The sequence below is a fragment of the Prinia subflava genome, chromosome Z, assembly GCF_021018805.1.
Source record: "Prinia subflava isolate CZ2003 ecotype Zambia chromosome Z, Cam_Psub_1.2, whole genome shotgun sequence".
NCBI classification, from domain to species: Eukaryota; Metazoa; Chordata; class Aves; order Passeriformes; family Cisticolidae; genus Prinia; species Prinia subflava.
In genome coordinates, this window is record NC_086283.1 from 96,878,828 (window position 1) to 96,903,587 (window position 24,760).

Here is a 24,760-nt window from a genome sequence, read left to right on the forward strand (position 1 = left end):
TGAAGATTTTAATTAACTGGTGCAAAATACTTGATCAAGAGAATGTCTTCACACAGATTCATTTTAATGCCCTTAATACTGTAGATATATTATTGTAATAAGCAGCTTATATGCAAATTGCAAAATTTTAAAATAACTTTAGGAAATTAAATGTGGTCTTAACATTTAAAGTATATGAGTGAGTCATTTTAGATATGCAGTTAATCAAAATAGATTGTTCTAGCCTGGCTTATTTGCTGTCCACTAGGGGACAGCACTGCTTTTGTATCTGAATGGTATAAAGTGATAAATATGTGCAGCATTTTCTTTGAAAAACAAACAGGAGCCTTTTGAGCTAGTTATTTAAACAGAAAATGCTTAACACTTGAAGAACTAACTGAGCAGAAGACTGTCTTTGATTGTAAAGATCTCTAAGTATTTAATATTTTAATATCTTTCTATAAGGTAATCTGCTTTCTTGAAATTAAACAATTTTCCTGCAAATTAAAATTTATAGCCCGTTTTAAAAATAGACTGAGTATAATTCTCAAGCATGTATCATATTAAATGCCCAATTCTATAGGAAAAAAAAGAGTAAAGTATATGAGAAAACAAAATAGATAAAGTATTACAATTAGAATTTTCTAGGTGGGAGGACCAAATATTTTGATTCAAGCTTTTACCTCATTGAAATTTTGGGGAGGAGATATAAATACCTACATATAAAAATGCTGATATTTTTAAACTAATGATAAATTTGGAAGATGATAAAAAGTTCATGCAGCATGTTTTTGAACATGTGGAGTAATGCTATGAATTGGACAGTAAGTTCAGATTACTCACTTGCAATTCTGCATTTTTGTTAGAGGTAGAGTGCAGCTGCTCACTGGAAACTGAGGACAGACTCAAAATCTATTTTGGCAATACAAATAAACATGGTAAAAATATGTACATTCAATTGCAATTTATTTTACAATTTTGTTAGTTTATATCCCCTGAAAAAATAGATAATTTTTAATCACCTATTATTTCAATGAATTAGGTATTTTGAACAATTTGTTCAAAGATAGTGTTAAAGTTACATTAAATATGCTGGAAAAAGAAAGTCACGTTATCATAATATGATTTTTAAGGTGAATAGTAATCAAATTTTATTAGTAGTAACCAATGTTAAAATCACCAGATTAAATTCCCTCTTTTTGTGAGTGTATTTGTGCTTACAGTTTTAGTGTTAAGCTTTCTCTATCTCCAGGTCAGAACTAATACCCAAATATTTCCTTTTTCATGTTCTAAGGCTTACTCAGAGAATGAATACAAGTAAATTCGTAATTTAGCCAGTTTAGATGAGTTGATATTTATAAAGGTAAATCTGTACATAGCACAGCAATAGGAAGATTCAGAGTACTGAAACTGTAAGTATCTTTGTTGACCAGTTGACATGCTGAAAGGTCCTTTGTAGTTATTCATTCTTATATTTACAAATTAAAGACTAATTCACAGCACTATTTTTTCCCCTTTGAATATATTCATTGCATAACTTGATTACACATTTGTCAGCTTTGGACTAATTATTTTTCTACAGCTAGGGCAGGGCATTGCATCTTCTGATTGTCTTCCTTACTAATAGGATTCTGTCTGCTTCAGCAGGCAGTAATTGAAGGCTTCATGTACAAGATTTAAAGAAAGGGTGGTGGAAAAAAAAAGTTTTAGCCTCCATGGGCCATTGTCACTCTTTGTGGTAAGCAGTAGAACAGAAAAAGAAGAAAATTTAGCTTGAAGAGGAAAGTCAAAGAGGAGGAAAAGCACCGGCCAGGAGAGAGTGTGTTTTAATGCTGTCGAATTATGCGTAACGAACCCTGCTCTGCTGTAAATATCCCGACAGCGAGTGTTCAGGTGTAAATTTACTTTCTCAAATGTTGAATTTTAAAGAGCAGATTTTAAGTGAGTTAGTCTGCTGCTGTATATTCACTGCCATGAAATTTTCATAACCTTTCCCCATAAAAATGCATCCCCTTATGGTAGCTATATTTTGTCTACAAAAAAAAGAGAAAACTACTGCGAGTCTGTATTCAGACTAGTCATCATTGCAAAGTCAGTGTTTGGCAAATGCTGTCACACTGTAGTGTCTGATGCTCTGTGTTTTTCTCTTTGTATCAACTATAAATTAGATTTTTCTGTATGGTTATTGTGAACAAATTTAATTTTATGGGAAGTGACCAAGACTATGTACTTTATTTTTAACTCCTGAAAGACCAACATACTTTCTAAAAATATATAGTATTTTATTGGTGTTGAATTTGAATCTTAATATATATTTCCTTATCCACTGATAGGTACTATATTTATATAAAAATAATGTATTAACTCCTTCTTTTTTTTTTTTTTGCATCTCATATATGCTCAGAATATTTAACATTCTTTCTTTAAAAAAATGTAAACATTCAGAATATGCAAATATTTATCACATTGTTTCATTCTAATCTGTCTTGATTTTTTTAAATGTGAAAAATATTAACAGCTGCAAATGTTCCTGAATATTTTAATGGTGTAAAATCAGGTTCAGAATCAATATCATCACAGAATTAAATACTGCATCATAGCAGAAACAGCCATCTTGAAGCTATTAGTAAATACTTGGTTCTGTTTTTGGGATATATTCTCATTTGCTTTGGGTTTTTGGGGTTTGTTTTGGTTGTTTGTTTGGGATTTTTTTCTATTTACAGATGCATCCTTTGTTGCAACACAGTCATGCTCATGATACATGTCTTACCTTAAGAGTTGTCCACAGGACAAATTCATTCTTTTGGAAACACAATCAGTCAATGTACATCCCAGATTTAAATGTATCACAGTGCAGTCTTCAAGGCTTATTAAAGTCAATGATTTCTTATTGGTATATTGGGGTTTTTTGGTTTAGTTTGGTTTGGGGATTTTTGTTTGTTTTTAATTCAAATTCTCACCTACAAAGTGAAAAATTATTACTGACCTTATGGAGAAGATAAGTTTCTCACTAAGAGTGAACACATGTTATTGGTGATTAATTTCTTGCTGATGAGAGATTTTTTAAAATGGTTTTCTAGGCTTTTCTAGGTATTTAGTTGAGCACAACACACCTTTTAGAAAATCCTCAAGGGTTTTGGTAAGAGTTAGCATATAAATGCAATAGCATGTATTTAGTTGAAAAAACAGCTATTAACTAAATCTTTCAATGACTGTATTTAAAACTTCTAAATAACTGACAGATCAGTGTTGCTGCTAGTGCCTACTGCTTCATCCTGTTATAACTATATTCAGTTTTAAAGATTATACAAGTGTATTGATAACTCTCCTTAGAAACTAGATTATATTCCCTATTTCTAAGGAACAGATTTTGGGTTCCAAAGTTCAAAAGAAGCTGTAAACCTACTGGGTGGTTCTCTTCTACACATGCTTTTTAATGGTGAAATAAGTCTTCCTGTTGCAGTCCAATTCTTCCTTCACTGAGCAATTCCTGATCCCATATCGGTGACCATTGATAGAAGCTGATTAGCTGCTGCTAGTTATGCATATTAACACTTTGTGTAAAATTATCTGAGCATCAGGCCCTTTCCATCTTGCAAAACGCATGCAAACTCACATTTTATTGATTTTATGTTTTTTGTCCAGGGCTATGGAAAAGCTCTATTGATCCCCTAAGTGATTTTGCAAATTCACGTGTAGAAATATCAGCACAAAACTAATCTCTCATGCTTTGGACCACCTTGGCTCTCCCAGAACGCTGACTTTGTATCACTTTCAGCTTTTGATAAAAGAGGGTAAAATCAAGCCTCGGGGCTAGGAAGCACAGCAGGAGTGCCAACTAGCAACCTATTTATGTGCATACTCAGAGATAATCTGCTTCTCTGTGTTGTCCCAAGACACAACTGTTAAGTAAATAAAGTGACTAATAAGACTATTGTTTCTATAATTATCCCCCTGTCGAAGTCAACAAGAGAAATAGTCATCTTCTACATTGCAGCATAAATAGATGGAATCATTGATGTAACTAGCTAAGTAGGTAATTTTTGTACTAGTAATACTGTTTTATAACCCCCTATTAAAAAGAGAGGTCTTTGAATGTATCTGTAATCCAGACAAAAGAAATAGATTGACCTGTGATGGGTGACATTAGAAAAGTGTCCCATGTTTCCTTAATTAGTATAATGTGTTATGAGATTTTGATATGCTTAGTTTAAAAAGGAAAAAAAATAAAGACAGAAATTACTTCTCGTTTAAAGAGAACCTGCTTCCTGCTTAAGTGGCTAATATTTTAATTAAGTCTGGAGTGAAGTTTTTTGAGTATCTCCCGATAAACTCCCTCCTTTATGTTGATGGTAATTAAACAGATCCCCAAGGGCTCGGGTAGGCGCTTTGCAAGGCCCATGCTGATTGTCAGGCAGGAGACACTGACCAGTTGGTTTGCTCTTGAATAGCCCACAGCGTGCTGTCAGCGCAGCAGTTTGATTTTTCTGTATTGTGAGCTGTTGTCAGGGCTAACTGGGTCCTATTGTGACTGAAGATGTTGCGCAAATTGAGGCAGATGGCTCTGATTCAGACACGTGTCATTCAGAAAGAGGAGAGGAGATTGGCCCTGCAAAGTGGGGTCAGACAGGGTCACAGACCTGCTCTACACTTGTTAGTGTTTTCAAAAGCCCATGTGCAGCAACTTTGTTGTGGAGAAGTAACCAGGAAGGGCGGGGAGGGAAGAGGGAGAAGCGTGTTGTGCTCCTTGTGGAGGATGGAAAGATGGACGCTGTTGCCAACCTCTTGCTTCCTGTCTCTGGGGCCTGGCTGTGCCCACGGAACGAATTAACAGGATTGACAGAAGTTCATTGTGCCTAAAATGGCTTTTCAGTCAATTGTGGTGCTTAAAAGGCTAGTTTTGCTTTTAATTCCGTGTAATTAGTGGGTTCTTCATGTCTTGGAATTTAGTAATGGTGCGTTAGTCCTAACTTTGGTCTGTCTGATTGCTTAGTAGTTTTTCATCTCCTTTGTAGGATTTTTAACAATTATAAAATGTTTAAAAATATTGGCCAGATTTTTATGGTTCTGAAGATAAATTCACAGATAGAATAACTGTCCTGCTATTACTGCCATTTCAAACTGATCATTTTATATGTTTATAATTTTGATTTATTTTTGTTTGAATTCATCTCTGGGATTACAGGAGGAGACACGTTTCAGAAAGAACAACAGTTTGGCTTTTTTTGTGTATATTCTACTACATTTAACATAGTTGTATTGTCTTTGGGGCACCAAATAATGAAAATCCTTGGAAAATTCTATACAGCTGCAGTTAGGTTGTTAGTGTGTATGAATACTATAGATGAATTGAAGAATCAATACTTACTTGAAAAAATATTTGAATAAGATTTAGTTTGTTCTACTAAGTACAAAATTTTGCATGATACTTCTTTGCCCTTCTAAAATACGAAAAATATTTACATAAATTGTGTTTGAAGAATTTATGAGAGGTTTTATGGTTTATCCCCTGAAATACATTAATGAATTTAGAAGTATTTTATTATATTTGAGCTCCTTTAACTCTCGCAGAGTTAAAGAAACATTAGCAGGCTTTGACCTTAAGATCCTCGGTGATTTTTCTCTATTCTTTTTTTGTTTTTCCTCCAGGTTTGCAGCTAAGACTGTGCACAGTGGGTCACTGGTGCTAGTCACAGTGGAGCTGAAGGAGAGCTCTACAGCACAGCTCATCATAAACACTGAGAAAACTGTGATTGGTTCTGTTCTGCTGCGGGAGCTGAAGCCTGTCCTGTCCCAGGGGTAACCTGCTTACATCTGGACTTCAGAATCTGGCACACAACAAAAGTGCCTGGCATCCACTACTGCTGCCTTTCATTTATAATAATAGCCCTTCCATCTGGCAGTGGGGAAAGAATACACTCTTGACATTCTTGTCTTCTGCTTTAGAATGCTAGTGCGTATCTATCATGTATGCAAGTCCTTCCCTTCTTTTTCTGCTTGCTAACCAAAGAACATGTATTTTACTGTCAGTTATCTGTGCTTTTAAATGTATTTCCCATTTGTTCTACCCCAGTCCTTCCCTCACTCTTCCCTTCCCCCACTACCTTCCCTCCCCATCAGTTTCTGCTCCCCCTCCATAGTGGACAAATTCTAGGTAATAAAGTTCCAGGGAAATCACACTGCTTGAAAGCTGAGTTCAAATGGCAGCTGGGTTTCAGCAACAACCACAACAAGTATGTGGTTCAGAGAGAATTTCAGTGTAAGTGTGAAAACACATTAAATACAGCAAAATGGTGTTTGTTTTCTGGAAAGGCTTGTGAACCTGAACTTGTCTGTTTAGAGCATTGTTCCTACCTACTGTCATTTTCTTAAATATTTTAAGATGCTAATAAAGTAGTTCTTATGAACAGAGGCTCCCTCTTTCTTGTTTTGGTAGAAAATTGTTAACAGACATGCTGGTATTGTATATACCTGGTTAACCAAAGTAAATACAAATGAGGTGGGCACTACGTATGCATCAGCAAACTGTTCTTGCAAAAGTAGCTAGTGTTTGTGCTCCTATGGTAATTGCCTGCTATATGGTTACATTTCTGTCAAAAAACAAAGCCAGAAACTGCCTATTTTCAAATTGGCCTACTCATAAAATGCTGATTGAATTGTTCAGATGAGTATTAAATTAAATACTGATTATTAGACTGTTCTGGCAAATACTGTCATCTAGCTTAATGAATAGTTCAGCTTTATTTCAAATTTCTTTTTTAAACTAGATTAAAACATTTCCCAGCTTTGTATAAACCAGGGCTTGAGGCAAAGAGAAATTCATAGCTGTATCCACTGAACTAAGCTGGAGAAGACCAATAGCCTTGCACCAGTTGGTGTACCAAATTTTCTTGGTACAGGTCAGTGATTTTGTCAGGTCAGTGATTTTGACCTTCTCTTCACATTCTGGTTACATGGCAGGACAGAAGATGCTGAGCATTTTCATTTCTTATCAATTCTAGTCACTTCCAAAATATTTTTTCCTAGTAACTCATGGCTCTGCTAAAGAGAAGATACTCGAGTAAGTGTAACCTTCCTCTGTCACCAGGACCTTTGCATGGTCCTTAGATGCCCAACCAGTGCTGTTTTAGTTTGGAGTGATACAAAATGCTGCTTTTTTCAAAATTGTTGCACTACTTCACACTGAATTCTTCTGAAATTTTCTGTTAAAATGTAGTAAAACTAAAAAGAGACTCCAATGTGAAGCAGAGCTTATTAGTAAATGCTAAGGAGGGGTTAGGTTTTTAAGGCATTTATCTTGTGCTTCTGTGAGAAATGTATTCTAGAGGTTGCTCTAGCATCCCAAAAGAAACAAGAATCTTAGACCCTCAAGAGAAAGGTACACGTTCTTAATCAACATTCACATTATTTTTCTGAAGTCCTAATCCTGCAATAAGTATTGAATTACTTTTCAACTGTGGTGTAAAACATATTTAAACAGATGAAAAACGAATTGTTGTAGAAACTACTGCTGTCTCAGGGAAACTGCAGATTGATCTGTAGATAATCTTTAATACTAAGACCCAGTGAGATGGTGAGGGAAAGGTGCAGAAACATGCATCCTGAGAAAAGACTGAAATACAAAAGCTTTGGCTGTGATTGTAAAGGACAAAGCAAACAAGAATTGCTTCTCATACCACTGTATAAATCAAAGAAAAGCACATTAATGCTGTGTAAGTCACACACACTGCTGAGTATTTTCTGCCTCCTTAGAGTATTTAATGCATTTAGCAGAGAAGCCCAGAACATGTGTAATTAGAGCAGTTGGGGAGTTTCTGGTAGAAATTTATATTTTTCAGCACTCAAGTGGTTCAATAACTCTTGGTACAGGTCTTTGGCTGATCATAGAGTGGTTTGGGTTGGAAGGGCACCCTGAAGTTCATCGAGTCCCAACCCACTTGCCATGGAACAGGACACATTTCACTAGACCAGGTTCTTCAGAGCCCTATTGAACATGGCTTTGAACACTTGCAGCGATGGGGCACACACAGTTGTGCCGGGCAACTTGTGTTCCACCACCCTCACACTGAAGATTTCCTTCCTAATATCTGAGGTAAACCTACTGTCTTTCAATTCAAACCCATTCCCCCTTGTCGTGTCTCTACATGCCACTGTAAATAGTCTTGCCTTCTCTTTTCCAGACTGAGCAATCCCAAATCTCTCAGCCTTTTCTCTCTTCTCCATCCCTCTGACCATCTCTGTGTCCTCCTCTGGACTCACTGCAGCAGGTCCCTGTCCTTCTGTGCTGGACCCCAGAGCTGGTACAGCCCTGCAGGTGGGCTCTGAGCAGAGCAGAGCAGAGGGGCAGAATCCCCTCCCTGCCCTGCTGCCCACGGGCTGTGGCTGCAGCCCAGGACACGTTTGGCTCTCTGGGCTGGCAGTGCCATGGCTGGGTCATGTGCAGCCTCTCAGCCAGCAGCACCCCCAGGTCCTTCTGGGCAGGGCTGCTGTGATCTGTGCATGCCCAGCCTGGGCTGGTACCAGGGCTGATACCAGGTGCTGACCCAGGTGCAGCACCCTGCACTTGGCCTTGTTGAACCCTGTAAGATTCTGATGTGCTCTATCTAGAGCTTGTCCATGTCCCTCTGGATGGCAACAGGTGCACTCAGCTTGGTGTCATCTGCAAATTTACTGAGGGTGCACTTGATCCTTTTGTCTGTGTCATTAATGAAGATACTGAGTCAGACTGGTCCCAGTACAGACCCCAGAGGGACACCACTCGTCACTGATGTCCATTGGGACTGAGCCATTGGCCATGACCCTCTGGATACAACCCTCCAAACAACTCCTAATCCAGCTAACCATTCACCCATCAAATCCCTCTCTCTGATTTGGAGAGGATATTGTGGGGCACCATGTCAAAGGCTTTAGAGAAGTCCAGGAACATGGTACCTGTAACCCTTCCCTCACCCACTGATGCAATCGCCCCATCATAGAAAGCCACTGGCTTGGTCACACAGGACTTGCCTTTCCTGCAGCCTGGCTGGCTGTCCCAAATCACCTGCCTGTCCTCCATGTGCTTTAGCACAGCCTCCAGGAGGATCTGTTCCATCACCTTCCCAGCCCCAGAAGCCAGGCTGACAGGTCAGTAGTTCCCGGGGTCCCACTTCCTGCCCTTCCTAGAAATGGTTACCAAGTTTCCCTTTTCCTGGGAAGTCACCTGGGACTTGCCCTGAGTGCAGGGACTTTTCAAATGTTAGGGAGAAGGGCTTGGCAGCTGTATCAGCCAGTTCCCTCTGGACTCTGGGATGCATCTCCTTGGGTTCATTCAGGTTCCTCAGGTGCTCACCAACCTCACTGTCTCTTACAGTGGGAGGGACTTTGCTCTCCCAGTCCTCATCCTGTTATCCATCCAGTCAAGAGGTGTGGGAAGAGCTCTCCATTGAAGACTAAGGCAAAAGTTCTTAAGTACCTCAGCTTTTGTCTATTGTTACCACTTCTCCAGTGTTCCAGTGCTGTTTATCAGAGGGGGTAGCCCTTCTTTGACCTTCCTTTTCTGGTTAACATGCCTGTAGAAGTCCTTCCCGTTATCCTTTGTGCCCCTTGCCAGCTTCAGTTCCAGTTTTGTCACCTTGGCCTTTCTCAACACCCTCCCTACACAACTGTGCTTCATCTCTGAGCTCTTCCTACGTTACCTGTCCTGCTTTCCACTGCCTGTGCCTTTGCTTCTTTCCCTTCATTTTGACCAGCAAGTTCCTGCTCAGCCATGCCATTTCTTGCCCTCCTTGTCTGATTTCTTGCTCCTGGGCATTGCCAGCTCTTGCACTCTGTGGAAGAGCTCCTGAAAGATTTGCCAGCTCTCTTCTGCTGCCTTGTCCCTGAGGGCAGTCTGTCAGGGGATCCCACTGACCAGGTTCCCAAGAACTGTGAGGCTGCTTTCCCAAAGTTCAAGAGCCAGACTTTTACTCCTTACCCAAGCCCTGTCCCCCAGGACTGCACTGCACCAAGGCTTGATCCCTGCAGCCCAGGCTGCCTCCAGCCTTGCAGTCCCAGCCAGCTCACTCGCCCTGGTGCCCATCAGGTCCTGTAAGACATTCCCTCTGGCAGGGTGTCCATCACCTGGGTCAGGAAGTTATCCTCCACACATTCCAGGAGTCTCCTGGATTGCCCACAGCCCTCCAAGCCGCTTTCCCCACAGCTGCTGGGGTGGTTGAGTTCCCCTGCAGGCCAAGACCCTGTGGGGACAAATCCTCCTGTGGCTGGGGCAGGAAGGTTTGGTCACGGGCTCCCCTTGGCCAGGCAGCTGCAGCAGACACAGGGTTCCCTTTGCTGTCTCGGTCTCTGATTTCTGACACAGGCTTTCTGCCTGCTCATGGGTATTCTTCTGGGAGAGCTCTTCTGCCTATTTTTTGGCTTGTGGTATCATTTTTATCCACATGAGAAAGTAATAGCAGGCAATAGTCCATACTCGTGCTCCCAAGTTTGGCTACCCTCTTGGCAGCATCATGGATCTCAGTCCCTGGTAGGCAGCCTTACCTCTTGTGACTGTCAGGCCAGCATGATATTGTGATTTGAAAGTTCGTGCTGCTTTCCTGAAATAGTAATTTGGAGATAAAGTTTATTTAAGGGTAGATATTTATATAGCCATACATTTCTTTATGTATTAAAGCTCAGCTCTTGAGGAATCTAAACAAAAGCATGTGTACCTGTCTTACACTAACATTGGAAGTTGCACAGTCATAATTCAATATCAGTAGTTAATAGTTTCTTAGATTGTCTATATATAATTTGTCCTCACTTCTTCCATTCTTTTAATAATTTGTGGAGGCATATTAAAGGTTGATGCCTAGTCTAAATTGCAAGCTAAAATTCACTTTGGAGTGAATTTTCACTTTGGATTTGCTTGTACCAGGTACCAGCAGCTCCTACCTCTGTGGCAGGATAATCAGTCAGGAGCTGGCTTCAGCAGGTACCCAGGCCTGGGCACACTTGGACACACCTGTGTGCACAGCTTGGGACACAGGAGCACGGCTGAGGCATGGCACTGCAGGACTGCTGAGCTGGGCTTTGCTAGGATGGCTAGCAATTGTATCATGGTCTAGTTTAAGGAATGGGAGGTGAGAGTTATTTACTTAAATTAGGAAGGTTTCAAGTGCAACAGAACATTCAGAAACAGGAAAAACAGTAACAACTACCAACTCACATGCATTACCGTAAAGAGAAATTGGGGTCTAATTTTATGAACTTTCATCATGCTGAAGATACTGAACCTCAAAAAGACTACAGAATTATTGTGGTCTGCTACAAGCTATAAGACTAGTGCTGGCAAGTCTGAATTGAAGAATTATTCAGCAAGAGCAAGGACAAACAGGTAAGAAAGTTTCTGCATAGTGAGAGATTGATTACCTTTGCTTTGCTGCCTGCTTGTTTCTACAGAAACACACATGTTCTCCTTAGTGAAGGGTAAGGGGTTTCTTAATTTTTTCCTTTTTAACAACTAAACTTCCAAATTCAGTTACTACCAAAATAAACCATTTTTAAAGAATAGGATGCTAGGAGAAATTGTTTTGTTGCTGTTGATGGCAGAATATAAACGTAGGCTTGATGCATGACAGTAAAAATAACATACTATTTCTGCTTATTTTCCTTTGACATTTTATGATGTTGTATAGAAGGATAATGTATTTTTCCCTTCGTACACTGCTTTAATTCTAATAATTAATTTCCAAAGAAAAATAGCAGAAATAAAAATGGGTCTGGAGCTAGAGACAAAATAATGAAAGATATAAATAGAATAGTACATGAAAGGATAGTGGAAATAATCAAAGTGTTTTTAGAACAGGGACATGATACAGTATAAGAAATAATGAATTACCTAGAAAAGATAAATTGAGCTTTCCTGATGATCTTTTCTACTAACTCAGGAACAAGGTGACATTTTGCAACATTTCCCAAGCAATATATTTAAATTGGAGGAAGGCATTTACTTTATTTCCCCCGTTTTTTAAACCCAACATGTACTTAAGTTCTGGTCATCTACTGTCACAAGATAGTATGATGCTTACTAAAAGTGGAAAAAACCTGCAAGTATGCATCAGCAAAGAAATATACAGATATACATTAGGATACAAAACCCAAGGTCTCTAAATTCCCTTCATCTAAACCTTTGGGCTAATTGCTGATATTTAGTGATAAGATGAAATCCTTTTGTGCACTCTGCTTTGCAATGGTCCATTGCCATAAGTTATGTTAATTTTTTTTAAATTATTCAATTACTGAACTGCCTAGTTTTGTCTACTATATCTAGCATGCTGGAATTAATTTTAACTTAGCACTTAAATGTCCTAACATGGATTCTGGTAAGCAATATACACTAAATTAAATCATACCAAGCCCTCATCTGACTTTCTGTGTGTGCCTGAAACAAGTATATGAGGATTGGACTCTGTCCTGTTCTTTTTCTGGCAGTTTATTTTTCTCTCCTTCCATACTTTCCTGTTTGTTTTAGCATGAAGTTTACACTTGTTTAACATTTATATCAAATGTTTTGTTATGCATAAGCCATGCTTTGCTATGTTTACTCATGTGGTTTGATTGCTGATAGGAGCCTTTGTACATGATCCTTTGTGATAAAAGCAGTAATTCTGCTGTCTTCATCTCTAGCTGGTATAGTTGTGCTTTTAGATACAGTCCAGGAAACCTGTTTGGAAGAGAAAGAGACTGTGGATGCCACTGCATTTCCAGTCTCACAGCGTTCATGGGCAGATTGGATGGGGCCCTGGGCAGCCTGGTCTAGTGACATCCCTGCCCTTAGCAGGGCAGTTGGAACTAGATGATCTTTAAGGTCCCTTCCAGCACAAAACATTCTGATTTTATGATCTTGAGAAGCAGTATTATTCTAAACTTCTTTTTTTCCATCGTACACGTGCAGGAGAGAGAACAAAAATTAGTTTTGCTGGCTTCCACCACTGCCTTTCCAGTCCTCTCCAGGTATTGGCCTGCTCTCATCCTGCTCCTGGTGAGTCGCCTCCTCCTTTGCCACCTTTCCAGTCATGGCTTTCAGAGAAGAGGGAAGATCTTCTGCCCTTAGCACCATCTCATGGAGCATATGTGTTGTGAGTTGCCATCCACACCTTCATACACCTCTCTGGCTCCACTCAGGCCTGTTTTTCCTCCTTGATGGGAAGGATTTAGACCAAGCCTTGCCAAACCAGCTGACAGTTCGCATTTTGTGTTCAGAAAAGAGCAAGAGCTCTTGGCACACTTGGGTCCTGGACACCTTCCCATCCTGTGAAAACACTGGTGGGCTCTGGATACATGGTGGGAGGTGGTGGAAAACCTTCTCTTGTAGCAGCCACGACTGGCAGGGGTTCAGCTGCCAGGCACAGCGAGTGGTGGGAGGTGAGGGAGCACCCTGGTGCTTCCAGCCACCCTGCAGAGCTCCACCCGTGCCTTGGGACACCCAGGGCTTGGGCTGAAGCAGCACCCTAAGCCCAGCATTGGAACACAGCAGGCAAGGGGGGTGCAGGGGAGACAGGACCCTTCAGAGAGGCAGCATCAGCTCTTTTCCTTCTGTAACACATCTGCTGGGGGGAGTTCTAGGCTGAGAAGGGCTCCCTGTTGTGACAGCTGCCACTCTTGGAGACCCTGGCAGACCCAGCTGCAGGTCCACAGGGGGCAGCTGGCTCTGCCCTGGGTCACTGCAGACCCTCTGGTCTCCTAAAAGGTCTCTAGGAAATTGCCTGTATATAACAGGGCACCTTGCTGCAGTGGGGCACTTCCCTCTCTTTGCAGATGGTGTTTAACACGTGGAATAATTTGGCCCTGTAGAATCTATAATCTCCTATAATTTTCATTTTGGTTTTACTCAATTTTGTATATTTGTGTGAGGACTTTTAGGCACCTAATTGCTCTCTGCAGGCACCAGCAGTGCACAGTGTGCCAGCACTTACTGAAACCAGCTTGGAAAGTGAATGGTATGACTCCAAAATGTCAGTTGTGAAGGAGGTAGAAGAGAAGGAAGAGACATCAGTCCAGTTATTTCTTTAGACTTTTTTCAATACTTTTAAGAAAACAGGAACCCATCCCACCTGGTACCAGTAATTCCTCCCTCAGCTGTCTTTCTGTATGTTTGCAGATGTATCCTGTAAAGCAAAACAGAAGGATCATTTGGGCTTAAAAACCTCATAACCTTTTCTACGAGACAGCATAGAAACTGTGTCTCCTAGAAAAGACAGCTTTTCTGCTAGACATATATGTTTTGGTGGGATCTGGAGCTAATTTTGGTGATCCAATAATTTCATTGATGAAATTAATTAGGAGTGTAGCCCTACAGATATTTGGATTTGACACAGCTAGGAAGGAAAGCACTGTGGGAAGGCAAAGTGTACTCCCATTCTTTTTCTCTTGTGCTTACTTTGTGTGTGTCAGTGCTATGCTAGAACAGCACCAAAGTGGTTACTTTTACCAGAAAACAAAAAAGACACCACTTTGATACCGAGTCCAAAATTAATTGTTCTGCTTCATATGGATCTGTGGGCCTCTGCCAGTGCCTGGGCTTGGGCAAAGTTAGTTGGTGGCTCAGCTTCATGTAATTGAAAGTCATTTTGATTTCTGCACTGTGGTGTAATTGCTGGAAAAAACCCCACGTTATTTGATGATTAAGATTCTGGAGTGAATTGTGTTCTTTTGGGTTCTTGCACCGTTCCTCCATCAGGGACTTGGTTTCAGTGGTGTGCAGCTGCTGGAGTTGATTTACAGTGCTGCGGCTGTGGCTAGTCATAAATAAATCCTCTTATATAGTTGTTATGAACACCTGTTAGATCATCTGTCAGCAAAGCGCTGTTCACATTTATCATGGTGCGGTAGTTATTTTACCTCAATCCATTTCCAACTGACTCGGCCTCCATCACTGGATTACTATTACCACACCATAATCGCTCGTTTCCACTCCGTGTTACAACTTGCAGATAAAAGATTTCACTACTTGGCCAAATTTCATAAATAAAGGAGCAGTTCAGTGCAGTAAAAGTTTATTTTTGTCATCATTTGTCACCCCATTATTCTATAAATCAAATGGAATAGCGCTATTGCTAGCTCAGGCGTTGCTGTCAGCCCTAGGCATGGAAATGGTCCGTTTCTTCTTTTTAGATGAGATGACATGTCTTTCAGACTTAACTGGCTTATGGCTTTGTTTCACCCATTTTATTTTATCGGCCCTTCAGAAAAATCCTCGGGGACCAGAGAGACTAAAGAAGTAAAATGGAATCAGAAAACACAGTAAAACATGCTGCTTTAGCTGTGTTACGTACATTTCCCTCCCCCACAATCATTCATTTACAAACTCCTCTGCAAAAATAATGGAGCTGGATATAAACAGCTGCTCAATGCATTCCCCAGCTTTACTCAGACTTTATCGTTCATGTCAAACCCTGGGTATGAAAGGGCTCCAGAGAGGGTGCTGCGAAGTCTTGCTAATGCTTCTGCTCCTAAATGGACTTCCAGAATGCTCAGGGATTGAGTTGTGGAGTTGTGCTTTTGTTTCAAAGGTCTGTGCTGATGACTTGCATTTTGGGGCCTGAACTACCTAATAATGCTGTGCTATGTCTTGATACACAGCTTCACAACCAAAACCTTCAGGGCTCAGGATGCTCTTCCTTGCCTTCCCAGGCACAGTCTCCACAGAAATGTTGTTTCCTTTTTCTGGTTTTTCAATAATTTCCTAATTCTAGCTATAAAATCTGTACTTGGGCCATGCCTTGATTTTTTTGGCTCTGTGTCTGTTACAGATGCTTGGGGTTTTCCTGATTTATTGAGAAGTTAAGAGATGGATCTCAGACTAAATTTTGAAGAAAGCAATATTCCTTGGTTTAAAAAGAGCCAGATAGGATGATGATAAAGAGATGGGGTAATAGAAAAGGGTTTATAGTTGATATTATACTTCTGAGTTGGTTCTAATTCAAGTTACATTCTTCATAGTCATTATGTAGCTCATAAATTCAATAAAGTGTTTTACTATTACTATAAAAATGACAGGAGGGGGGTTTTATGTTGTAAGTTTCGTTAGTTGCTCTTTCTGTTTTATATGGAAGTTCTCAGGCCGTTATGTCATTAAACTCCTTGGAGTCTGAAGGGCTCAGGCCCCTCTGTTCCTTACCACTGGTGCAGTGCCTGCTGTGGGGCAAATGTCTGTGTGACAGCCTCTGTCCACCACCCCTTTCCTTGTCCATGGCTGTCTTTGCTTCCATTTTGGATTTGGTTTTCAGTCAGAAGTTCATATACCTGCCTTTGTGAGGAGACAATTGGATTTTCAGGGTGGCTCTGGCCCCTCTTTGGATCCTGAGCTCTGGACATCAATTCTCAACTCTGGCTGAGCCACTCGTGTGAAAATGGCCAAACTCTTTATTGCAGTGGGTGTTGGATGGCTGTGGGAACAACCTGCTGACAAAGGGCCATGCTGCACTAGGGAAATGAAATTACTTCAGAGAGTTCACCTTTCCTTTTTCCTTCCCAGAGAGACCTGCTGTGACTTCTCTCCAACCACTTTCACTGTAAAATTAGGCACACATCTAGGTTTGAGATTCTTGTTCAGTTTGTCTGTGCATAAATGCTTGCAAACATAGCCTTAGGCACTTGCTATGAAGGTCTCTAAAAGCAAATCCAGGAAGGGTTTTCCTTTTTCATTGATGAGGGAGATGATTTTTTTTTTCAAAAGCAGTGTAGAATTTCTGTTATTTCTGCCTCATTAGGGGAAAGAAACATTGAATATCTGACCCTGGAGCCTTTGCTTTCTCCAGATGTTTGCTTTGCACACAAATAATCTGCATGAAAACAGCAACTGCTAATTCAGTGGCCAAAGTGCATCAGGACCCTAATCTAAAACCTCCCAATCCATCCAGCTGTCTGGCATTTGCTATTATAGGGCACCAACAGAGAAATGAGGCTGTGGCTTTATCACTGCACCCTAGGTGACAACTTGATTTTCTGCTTTCACCGCAGGCAGCAGCAGCCCAACATGATGGGGCTGTTAATTTGTGCATTTCATGGTGTCTGTCATGGGGCCGGGAGAGGAGGGTTTCAGGGGAAGGGAATGGAGCATGTCCCAGCCTCGGAAGCACCTGTCTGCATTGACGGCACAGAGCACTTCTTATTAGCGTGCAGGTCTCTAAATGCAGCCCCGGGATGACAGCCTGGCATTCCCAGCACCCACACAGTGTGACAGGCGCAGGCAGCCGGTCCCATTGTTTGCCCTTGATGAGCATGTCATTAATGGAAATGGAAGAAAGTGAGGGCCACATCAGTATTCAAATAGCCTCCATCCTCTCTGCCATTCAACTGCCTGGCTCAGGCGGCTGCAGATTTCCTTCTGCAGCTCCACTTACACGTTTGCACAGATTTATTCCCATTGCATACAAATCCCCTCCGTGTGGCTCTGGCCCTGTGCCCCTCCATTCCCTTCACATGCACAAACATGTTCTCCAGCATCATCTGATCCACCAAAAATAAAATGGGTGTTCTTTCCCTTCCTCCCTTGTTTTGTGAATTGCTTAAGTACCAAATACTTGCTGTTTACAATTCAGGAAATGGAAGACGCTATTTATTTAAACTTGAAGCATTAAGCAAGGGGCTGATATATGGGTTGTAATTCCTTGTTTTTTCACAAGCAGCTATTGATGCTCTTTCTCTACAATACATTGCAGTATGTTTGATTTGGAACGTTTCACGTGGTAGGTACAAAGTAAGAGGAGGCAAAAAGAGAAATAACTAAAAACTCTGTATGCTTCCTTCATGACAATATTACTGAAAACATCATTAAAGTCATGCTGTTCTCCCTCAAAACCCTTTTCAAAGTCCTGTGATTTAATAACAGCCAGACCATGGATACCTGGAGGCAAATGGCCATCTCACTGGGGTACACCATCCTAGGCTGCCAGTACCCCTTTGCTCTTGCATGTACAGTGTGATCTCTTTGGAGGCAGTGTTTGGTGAGGCAGTGATCTCTTGGGTGTGTTTGCCTTCTGTATTTTTATGCGTGGACCACGGCAGAATGCAAGTTGACCATTAGTGCTCCCGAGCAGTCCAGCAAAACAAATGACACAATATCATATTGCTGGTATGAAGAATGTACCTTGAGCACTCTGGCATCTGGCCAGATCTTAAATGTATGTTTTTGTGCTTTAGTTTTGTGTTAGTCTGTTTCTGTAATAATATAATTAGTGCTCACAGGGGAGGCTATTGACACTACCACCAGGATCAGTTTGCTCTTTGCAGTATTTCCAAATCATTCTTGTTACACATCCAGCTTGCAGGTTGAATGTGGTACCCCTTGCCTTTTGTCTGCTCTTGTCCTCTCCAACCATAATTTAACCTCAAAACTAAAGCTCTCCCCGCTAAAGCTCCAATAAAAGCCTAGAGTCACAAATGAATGTACATTGCTGGATGATTTCCATTTTGTAGCTCTGTTTAACCCCAGGAGTTGGAGAAGGTGAGCCCAGGGCTTTTCCATTTGTCATTTCTAAATCGTTAGTTCCAAAACTACCTAGCAGAAGCAGAGCTGTTACAAAACATTTTGATAAACAAAACCACTGCTTCCTCATACTGTCCTTCCTCACCATCCTCCCAGCACTGCTCCAGACTCAGAAATCCTCCTGGGGTGTAGATAGGGTTGGCCTTGGATGCGTTTGCCCCAATGGGTGCTTTTCTTCCTCTGGTGCCTGTGGGGACTGCCCCAGCACTCTGTTCCCTGCAGCTTGGGTCCTGGAACAAGTGCAGTGGTGGTTTCCATCTGGTTTTGGCTATGATCTCTGGGAGCAGGATGGTGAAATATTTGGGTTGCCACTTAGGAGCTGAAGGTGCATCCCAGCATGATGACCATTGTGAGCACGGATGAGTTCTTTGTCTTGGTTCCTATTGCTTCCCCTGCTCCTCTCTCTTTGGCTGGCCAGTTGGGATTACAGGATACAGGTTGGGTCTCACCTTTCTGTACTTTGTGCAAGAGCACTCTGGTTTCAGCAGGAACCTCTAGGTGTTGCTGTGATATAAATAATAATTGTCTTTAGGCATTAATTCAAAGAGGGCTGTTGAAGTTGGGTGAGAGCAAGAGGAGAAACCTATAAGTTCTCCTGTTTAAAATTATTAATAATTTCTGCTTCGTTTAATTTCTGCAACAAATTGCAGAAATTGTATTTTATCAGACTTCTTTCAGCTCAAATTAAAAGAAAAAAAAAAAAGTCTTCTCCACTGTTTCCATTGGCAAGCACCCCAAACCCAGTCTTTCTTCACCAGAAATACATCCAGAAATGGCTGTAAGAATATGCTGAAAATGTTAACATCAAAGCCAACTGTGGTGTTATGGCAAGTCAAGTACCCTCTTACTGGGTTATAGCCACAAGCAACATCCTAACAAAATTAGGGGGCAAGTAACTCACCAAGAAAAAGCAGAAAAATTTCAAAACTGATATATCGAGAAATTATGTTCTAGAAACCAAGATGTTACCATCTTAAATATTAGTGGAGAAAAATTTTATGTGGCACACGTCCTGAAACAGCATCTTGCACAATGTACATACCAGGGACAACAGAAAAAAGTTAAAAGAAAATACTAAATCCTATTCTGGAGGAATTGGCTACTGTCCTGCTTTTAAAACTAAGTTGCTATCTTTTAAAAAGTAATTTGGAGGATTTCACAAATATGCATCTAATCTAGCACCAGGAGACAACACTTACAAATGGAGAACAGACTTCCACAGAAACACTTTATGGGGTACATTTTCAGAAACAATGAGTAATTTTAAAGGCATCATACATTACTGGAAACTATAGACAGCACCTGATTTTCTCAGTTCAGTTCATGGTCCTCTGAGAAGCAAATCCCTGGCCCATCTTCAGTTGGACACCATAAAAGCTGAAACAAATGAGATGGATATGTCTATATCCAGGTAGCAACCCTCATCTGATGGGAAGATTGGTCTGGAATGTCATTACCTCAAGCAAACTTTATCTGCTTGAGGTGAGACTGTGGCTCCTGCATTTTTAATACTTCAGCTTGTCAAAGAACTGTCCATATTGTGCTTTATTGCTTAGCCCTCCAACGAATTCAGTGGAGATCAGAAGTCATCAATAATTTGTTTTCTTTGGGTTTGAATAAGTGAGAGATAGATTTTTATCTTTGGCAACGCAACTTAGAAATTTTGTGGATGACACCCAAAGGACAGGTCTGGATTTGTCATCTACAGAGCAGATCTGTGCACACACAACAGTGCACCATGAGCAAGAGGACAATTTCACAATCAGTATGCAGTTTTTTAACTCACCAGGGTTCTAAGCTTTATTCTTCAGGGAAGATATCATTTTTCCTGTGTGAACAGCTTTGTGATATGCAGGTTATACCACTCCTTCATGCAGGATACTGTAACAGCCTTCAGGTAACAGCAAAATATTACTGCAATACCTGAAAGGCCCTTGGGAAGATCACTGAGTAGTGTGTTCCCCATTTCCATGATGAGTAGAAAGCAAAGTAGCAAGGCTAGTTTTGGGCACAGGAAAATTATCTGGCACTAGGGACAGTGCAGTCACAGAACAGGCTGGCTGGAGAGGTTGTGGAAGTTCCAGAACTGGAAATCATTACAAGTTAAGTAAAGAATCTGTCAGGATGACATACAGTACAGCTTTAGGACACAGACAAGATAATTTCCAGTCCTTTTTTTTTTCCTCTGTGAATGTGTAAGGAATATTTCAAATCTAGTTGATCTTTCATCCTATGTATTCCTTGATTAAGTTTATATACTTGGATTATATCACTGGGGAACAAAAAAAGTTTGTTCAAATGCTTTCTGTTTTGCTCTTTTCTGTGCTCTCATCTCCTGGCTGAGTGTATGCCTTTCTTTTTCTTTGGTCTGTGAAGTGGTCAAACACACAATTATGAAGATGTGGAGTTGCATAAATTATGAATTAAGATTACCTGCTTTCCAATACTCAGATTATTGCTACTAAGTCATACACATCACAGGGACTGTTTTTTATAACACTAAGTGCTGCTAGCTCCTGTCTTTCCAGAGGAGGAACATATTCTGCACTGGTTTTCTGTACCAAAACATCTGCCTATTTTGCTTGTCAGAAATATGTACTTCTCAGGAATAAAAAAATCTTGTTCTAAGAAACAATTAAAAAGTAACATAACACTGTCACTACTGCTAATTTTCTTAATTCACCTATCTACTCTTGTTGCATGCCACCAAATCTCTCTTGACAACATACCTCACCTGCCTTTCTTTCTCAGGGCCCTATTATCAAAGCAGCTCTTTATAACTTGCCACCCATTTTGATTGCTTCATTTTTTCTGTGTGTTTTTCCATTCAAAATGTTGCAGTTTATTCACCAAGCACTGTATTTGATATGTTTAGGAAAAAAAATGAGCAAAAATCTGTTCTTTTTTTAAAGAATCAGACAGATAGCGTAACTTATGTTGCCTTTTTCAAAGTACTTCTTTAACCATGAAGAAATTTTCAGGCTAAATTTCCAATGACCCTTAAAAGTTGTTATTTTTTAATAGAGTATTTTCCTCAAGGACTTCATCTTTGCTTTCAATTTCATAATATTTGGAGCACATTCATCCATCTTCTCTGACCTTTTTTTTTCCTTCTGGAGTACTAATGGCTGTAAGCAGAGTTTTCCAGGAAGTCTCACTTCACTGCTCCACTTCTGAAGGCAACTCCTTGGACCAACTTACAGAACACAAAGGAAAGGGAAAGGTTAAAACAATTGCCAGTGCAATGCTTCCAGCATCCTCACTGGATGGCTTCTTCCCTGCACCCCAAAGTAAAAACCATGGTGAGCACTGGTGAGACTGGTGGTGTGTTGGCATACTTGGGTTCACCTTCTGAGGGGATGGTATAATTGTATTAACTGAAAATTTGTGATTTCTCTTTACATGCTTTGAAGTGAAAGTTGCTTTCCCTTTGGCTCCTCATTTTGGCTGTTAATGGGTTTATGTGGTGAGTTGACACCACGTTCCCACAAAGCAGCTCTCTTACTCCCCTCCTGCTCTGGCAGATGGTGCAAAATACAGCAAAAGACTCATGGGTTGAGATAAGGACAGGGAGAGGTCACCCTCTACCATGGGAAAAACTGGTTTGATGGGGAAATTAATTTATTGTTAAGCAAATTGGAACAGGAAAATTACACAATAAAAATTAAAACCAAATCTTAAAAAACCTTCCCCATCTCTCCCTTCTTTCTGGGTTTGTTTTCATTCCCTTTTTTCTCTTCTAGCACCAGCATAAGGGAATGAGAAATAGAGCTGTGGTAAGTTCAACACACTTTTCACTTCTTTCCCTTCACACTCTTCCCCTGCTCCAGTGCTGGATCACTCCCATGGGAGATATCCCTTCACATACTTCTCCAATGTCCTTCCCATGTTCTGCAGTTCTTCATGAGCTGCTCCAGTGTGGGTCCCTCCCATGGGGTGCAGTTCTTCAGGAATAGGCTGCTCCAGCACAGGTACCCATGGGATCACCAGTTCTCCTAGCAAACCTGCTCCAGCAGGCTTCTGATGGTGTCACAGTCCAATTGAAGACATTGGCCAGCCTCAGAAGACTGCCTGAGGTCTTCCACGGGCTGGAGGTGGATCTCTGCTCCACCACGATCCTCCATGGGCTGAAGGGACACGTCTGCCTCACCATGGTCTGCACCAGGGGCTGTGGGAAAATCTCAGCTTTGGTGTGTAGAAAATCTCCTGCCCCTCCTTCTCCACTGGCTTTGTGCCTGCAGAAAAGTTCCTCTCACATAATCTCACTCCTCCCTGGGGCTGCAGTTGCTCTTGGGAAGGTTTTCTTCTTGAACACATTATCCCAGAGGTGCTGGGATCACTGATGGGCAGTGACAGGTCTGGAGCTGGCTGGCGCTGCCTGTTTGGGACACGGGGGAAGCCTCTGGCAGCTCCCCACAGGAGCCACCCCAGTAACCCTGCACTGCCAAAAGCTTGCCACACAAATCCAATAAAATCTGGCTGGAAAGCTCTTGCTTTTTCTCCTGCACCTGCACAGCCACTCTAAATTCATGTGTTTTCTTTATGTTTTCACAGAAATTCCATTTATGTTAGTGTATGTATGAAAGAGCCAAAGAGACTGAGGTGATGTCATTATGGCACAGTATCCAAACATGGCAAAGAAACAGGCAGCTGTAGGAACAATAGCAAAATCAGAAAAATTTCCAAAGTGCTCACTAGACAAGTCAGAATATTTATAAAAATATTTTTCAATAGTATTTGTTATTTAGATTTTTGAGACATGTACAGGTCTCAGTGTTTCCCATATGGAAACATATTTCTCACAGCCCTAGGTGTGAGAAACAATGGTTTCTCCATCTGTATTTACAGTCAAGATGAGAAGTGTAACTTTGACATATTCGGATGTATGTATATGTATTCAAGGGGTTTTTCAGTGCTTTTGTGGAATTTTAGATGAGAATTATCATGCCTTATACATATATTATATGTTACACTGCCTCCCTTTAAATTATACCTCCCTTGTGTCATCTTATGAGCAGGAGTGGTTTTGTCTTGAGTTGTCTTGTGTGTAAAATGTTCAGGAGTAGGCATGGTGGGATTTTTAGCAGAAGGCAAAACAACAGGTTCCATAAGAGGGTGGAGGTCCATTTTTGGTGTATGCATATATCTCTTGTCAAACTCATCTTTGTGCCTGGCTGTTCACTTCTTCAGAAGTAAACCATAAATAGACTTGTCAAGGCAATCTTGTCATGAGGAAGATTTCTTCTGGAAGCTCACCAGCAGAGATTGCTCTTACTGTGCTGCAGGTAATTTGGTATGATTTTCTTTGTCCCATCTTTGATATTTTGCATATTTTGAGAATAAGTGAGCCACAATTTTGGCCTGTTTCTTCTGTATTTTTGATTTATTTAAATACTAAATGCACATGTAAACATATTCCTGTTTTAAAAGAAAAGTCTACATTTGAATGAAAACTAAGCATGATTTCTTTCAAATTATACATAGAAAATTGCCCTCCACATTATATTGGTTTTGTTTCACTGACTGTAGTCCTGTATTCTGATTGTATACCCTGATACTTGTTTTTAATGAGATGCACTTCTGTTCTTTCACTGCTTACTAACACTTTAATTTGAGAAGCTGTTTTTGCTAGCCCTGCAAATATCCAATGTTCTTTCCAAAGTCAAGTCCATTTCCTGCAATAACCTTGCTTTGACCTATTATCAGTTATATCACAAATTATTCAGTCTCTAATTGGTTCATCTTTTAACTACAAATTCACATGACTTAGCTTTATTGCATAGCTCTGTGACAAGCTTATGTGGATTAAAGGAGTCTCACATTTTTAAGGAACTTTTTCTGGCTGCTTGTACTTCCCTTCATTTTACTGCTGGGATAGATTGTTATGGTTGTTAATACTAGGTTTTTAGATATGCTGTTGCCATTCCTAAAGACCTTCACTGTGTTTTAGGCATTATGTGGAACTTGTTCAAAACCTAACAAGACTTTAGCATACAAAGCATGAGTATAGCAGTATGGAGGATCTTCCCTTCTCCAGTCATTGCACGCTGTTTTCTCAGGAAATCTAAAGATGCTGTAGCTTCTTACTCCTTTTAGCTAGATCTTAAACAAAGGGATGAAAATTGCTTGGTGTCTACCAAAAATAGATTTTAATACTGTAGCAAGTAACTAGCATGCAACACTCACACGGGTGGTGAAAGGCTAGGTGCTCTCCCTCTGACCCCTTGCTATTTTAACATAAGACAAAGACACAGCACCTGTTTACACTATGAAATG

The 24,760-nt window shown here is 40.7% G+C and overlaps 1 protein-coding gene across 2 annotated transcripts in view; it reads left to right on the forward strand.

Annotated features, from left to right (window-relative positions):
• The window catches only part of AP3B1 (adaptor related protein complex 3 subunit beta 1), a 153,409-nt gene extending 147,023 nt beyond the window's left edge, over positions 1 to 6,386 (forward strand). For both annotated transcript variants that reach the window (XM_063422023.1, XM_063422024.1), the window contains exon 27: positions 5,629 to 6,386. In XM_063422023.1, coding sequence (XP_063278093.1) covers positions 5,629 to 5,782 — 154 coding nt within the window. In that variant the 3' untranslated portion in view covers positions 5,783 to 6,386. The remainder of the gene's footprint in view (positions 1 to 5,628) is intronic.
• The last annotated feature ends 18,374 nt before the right edge of the window (positions 6,387 to 24,760 follow it).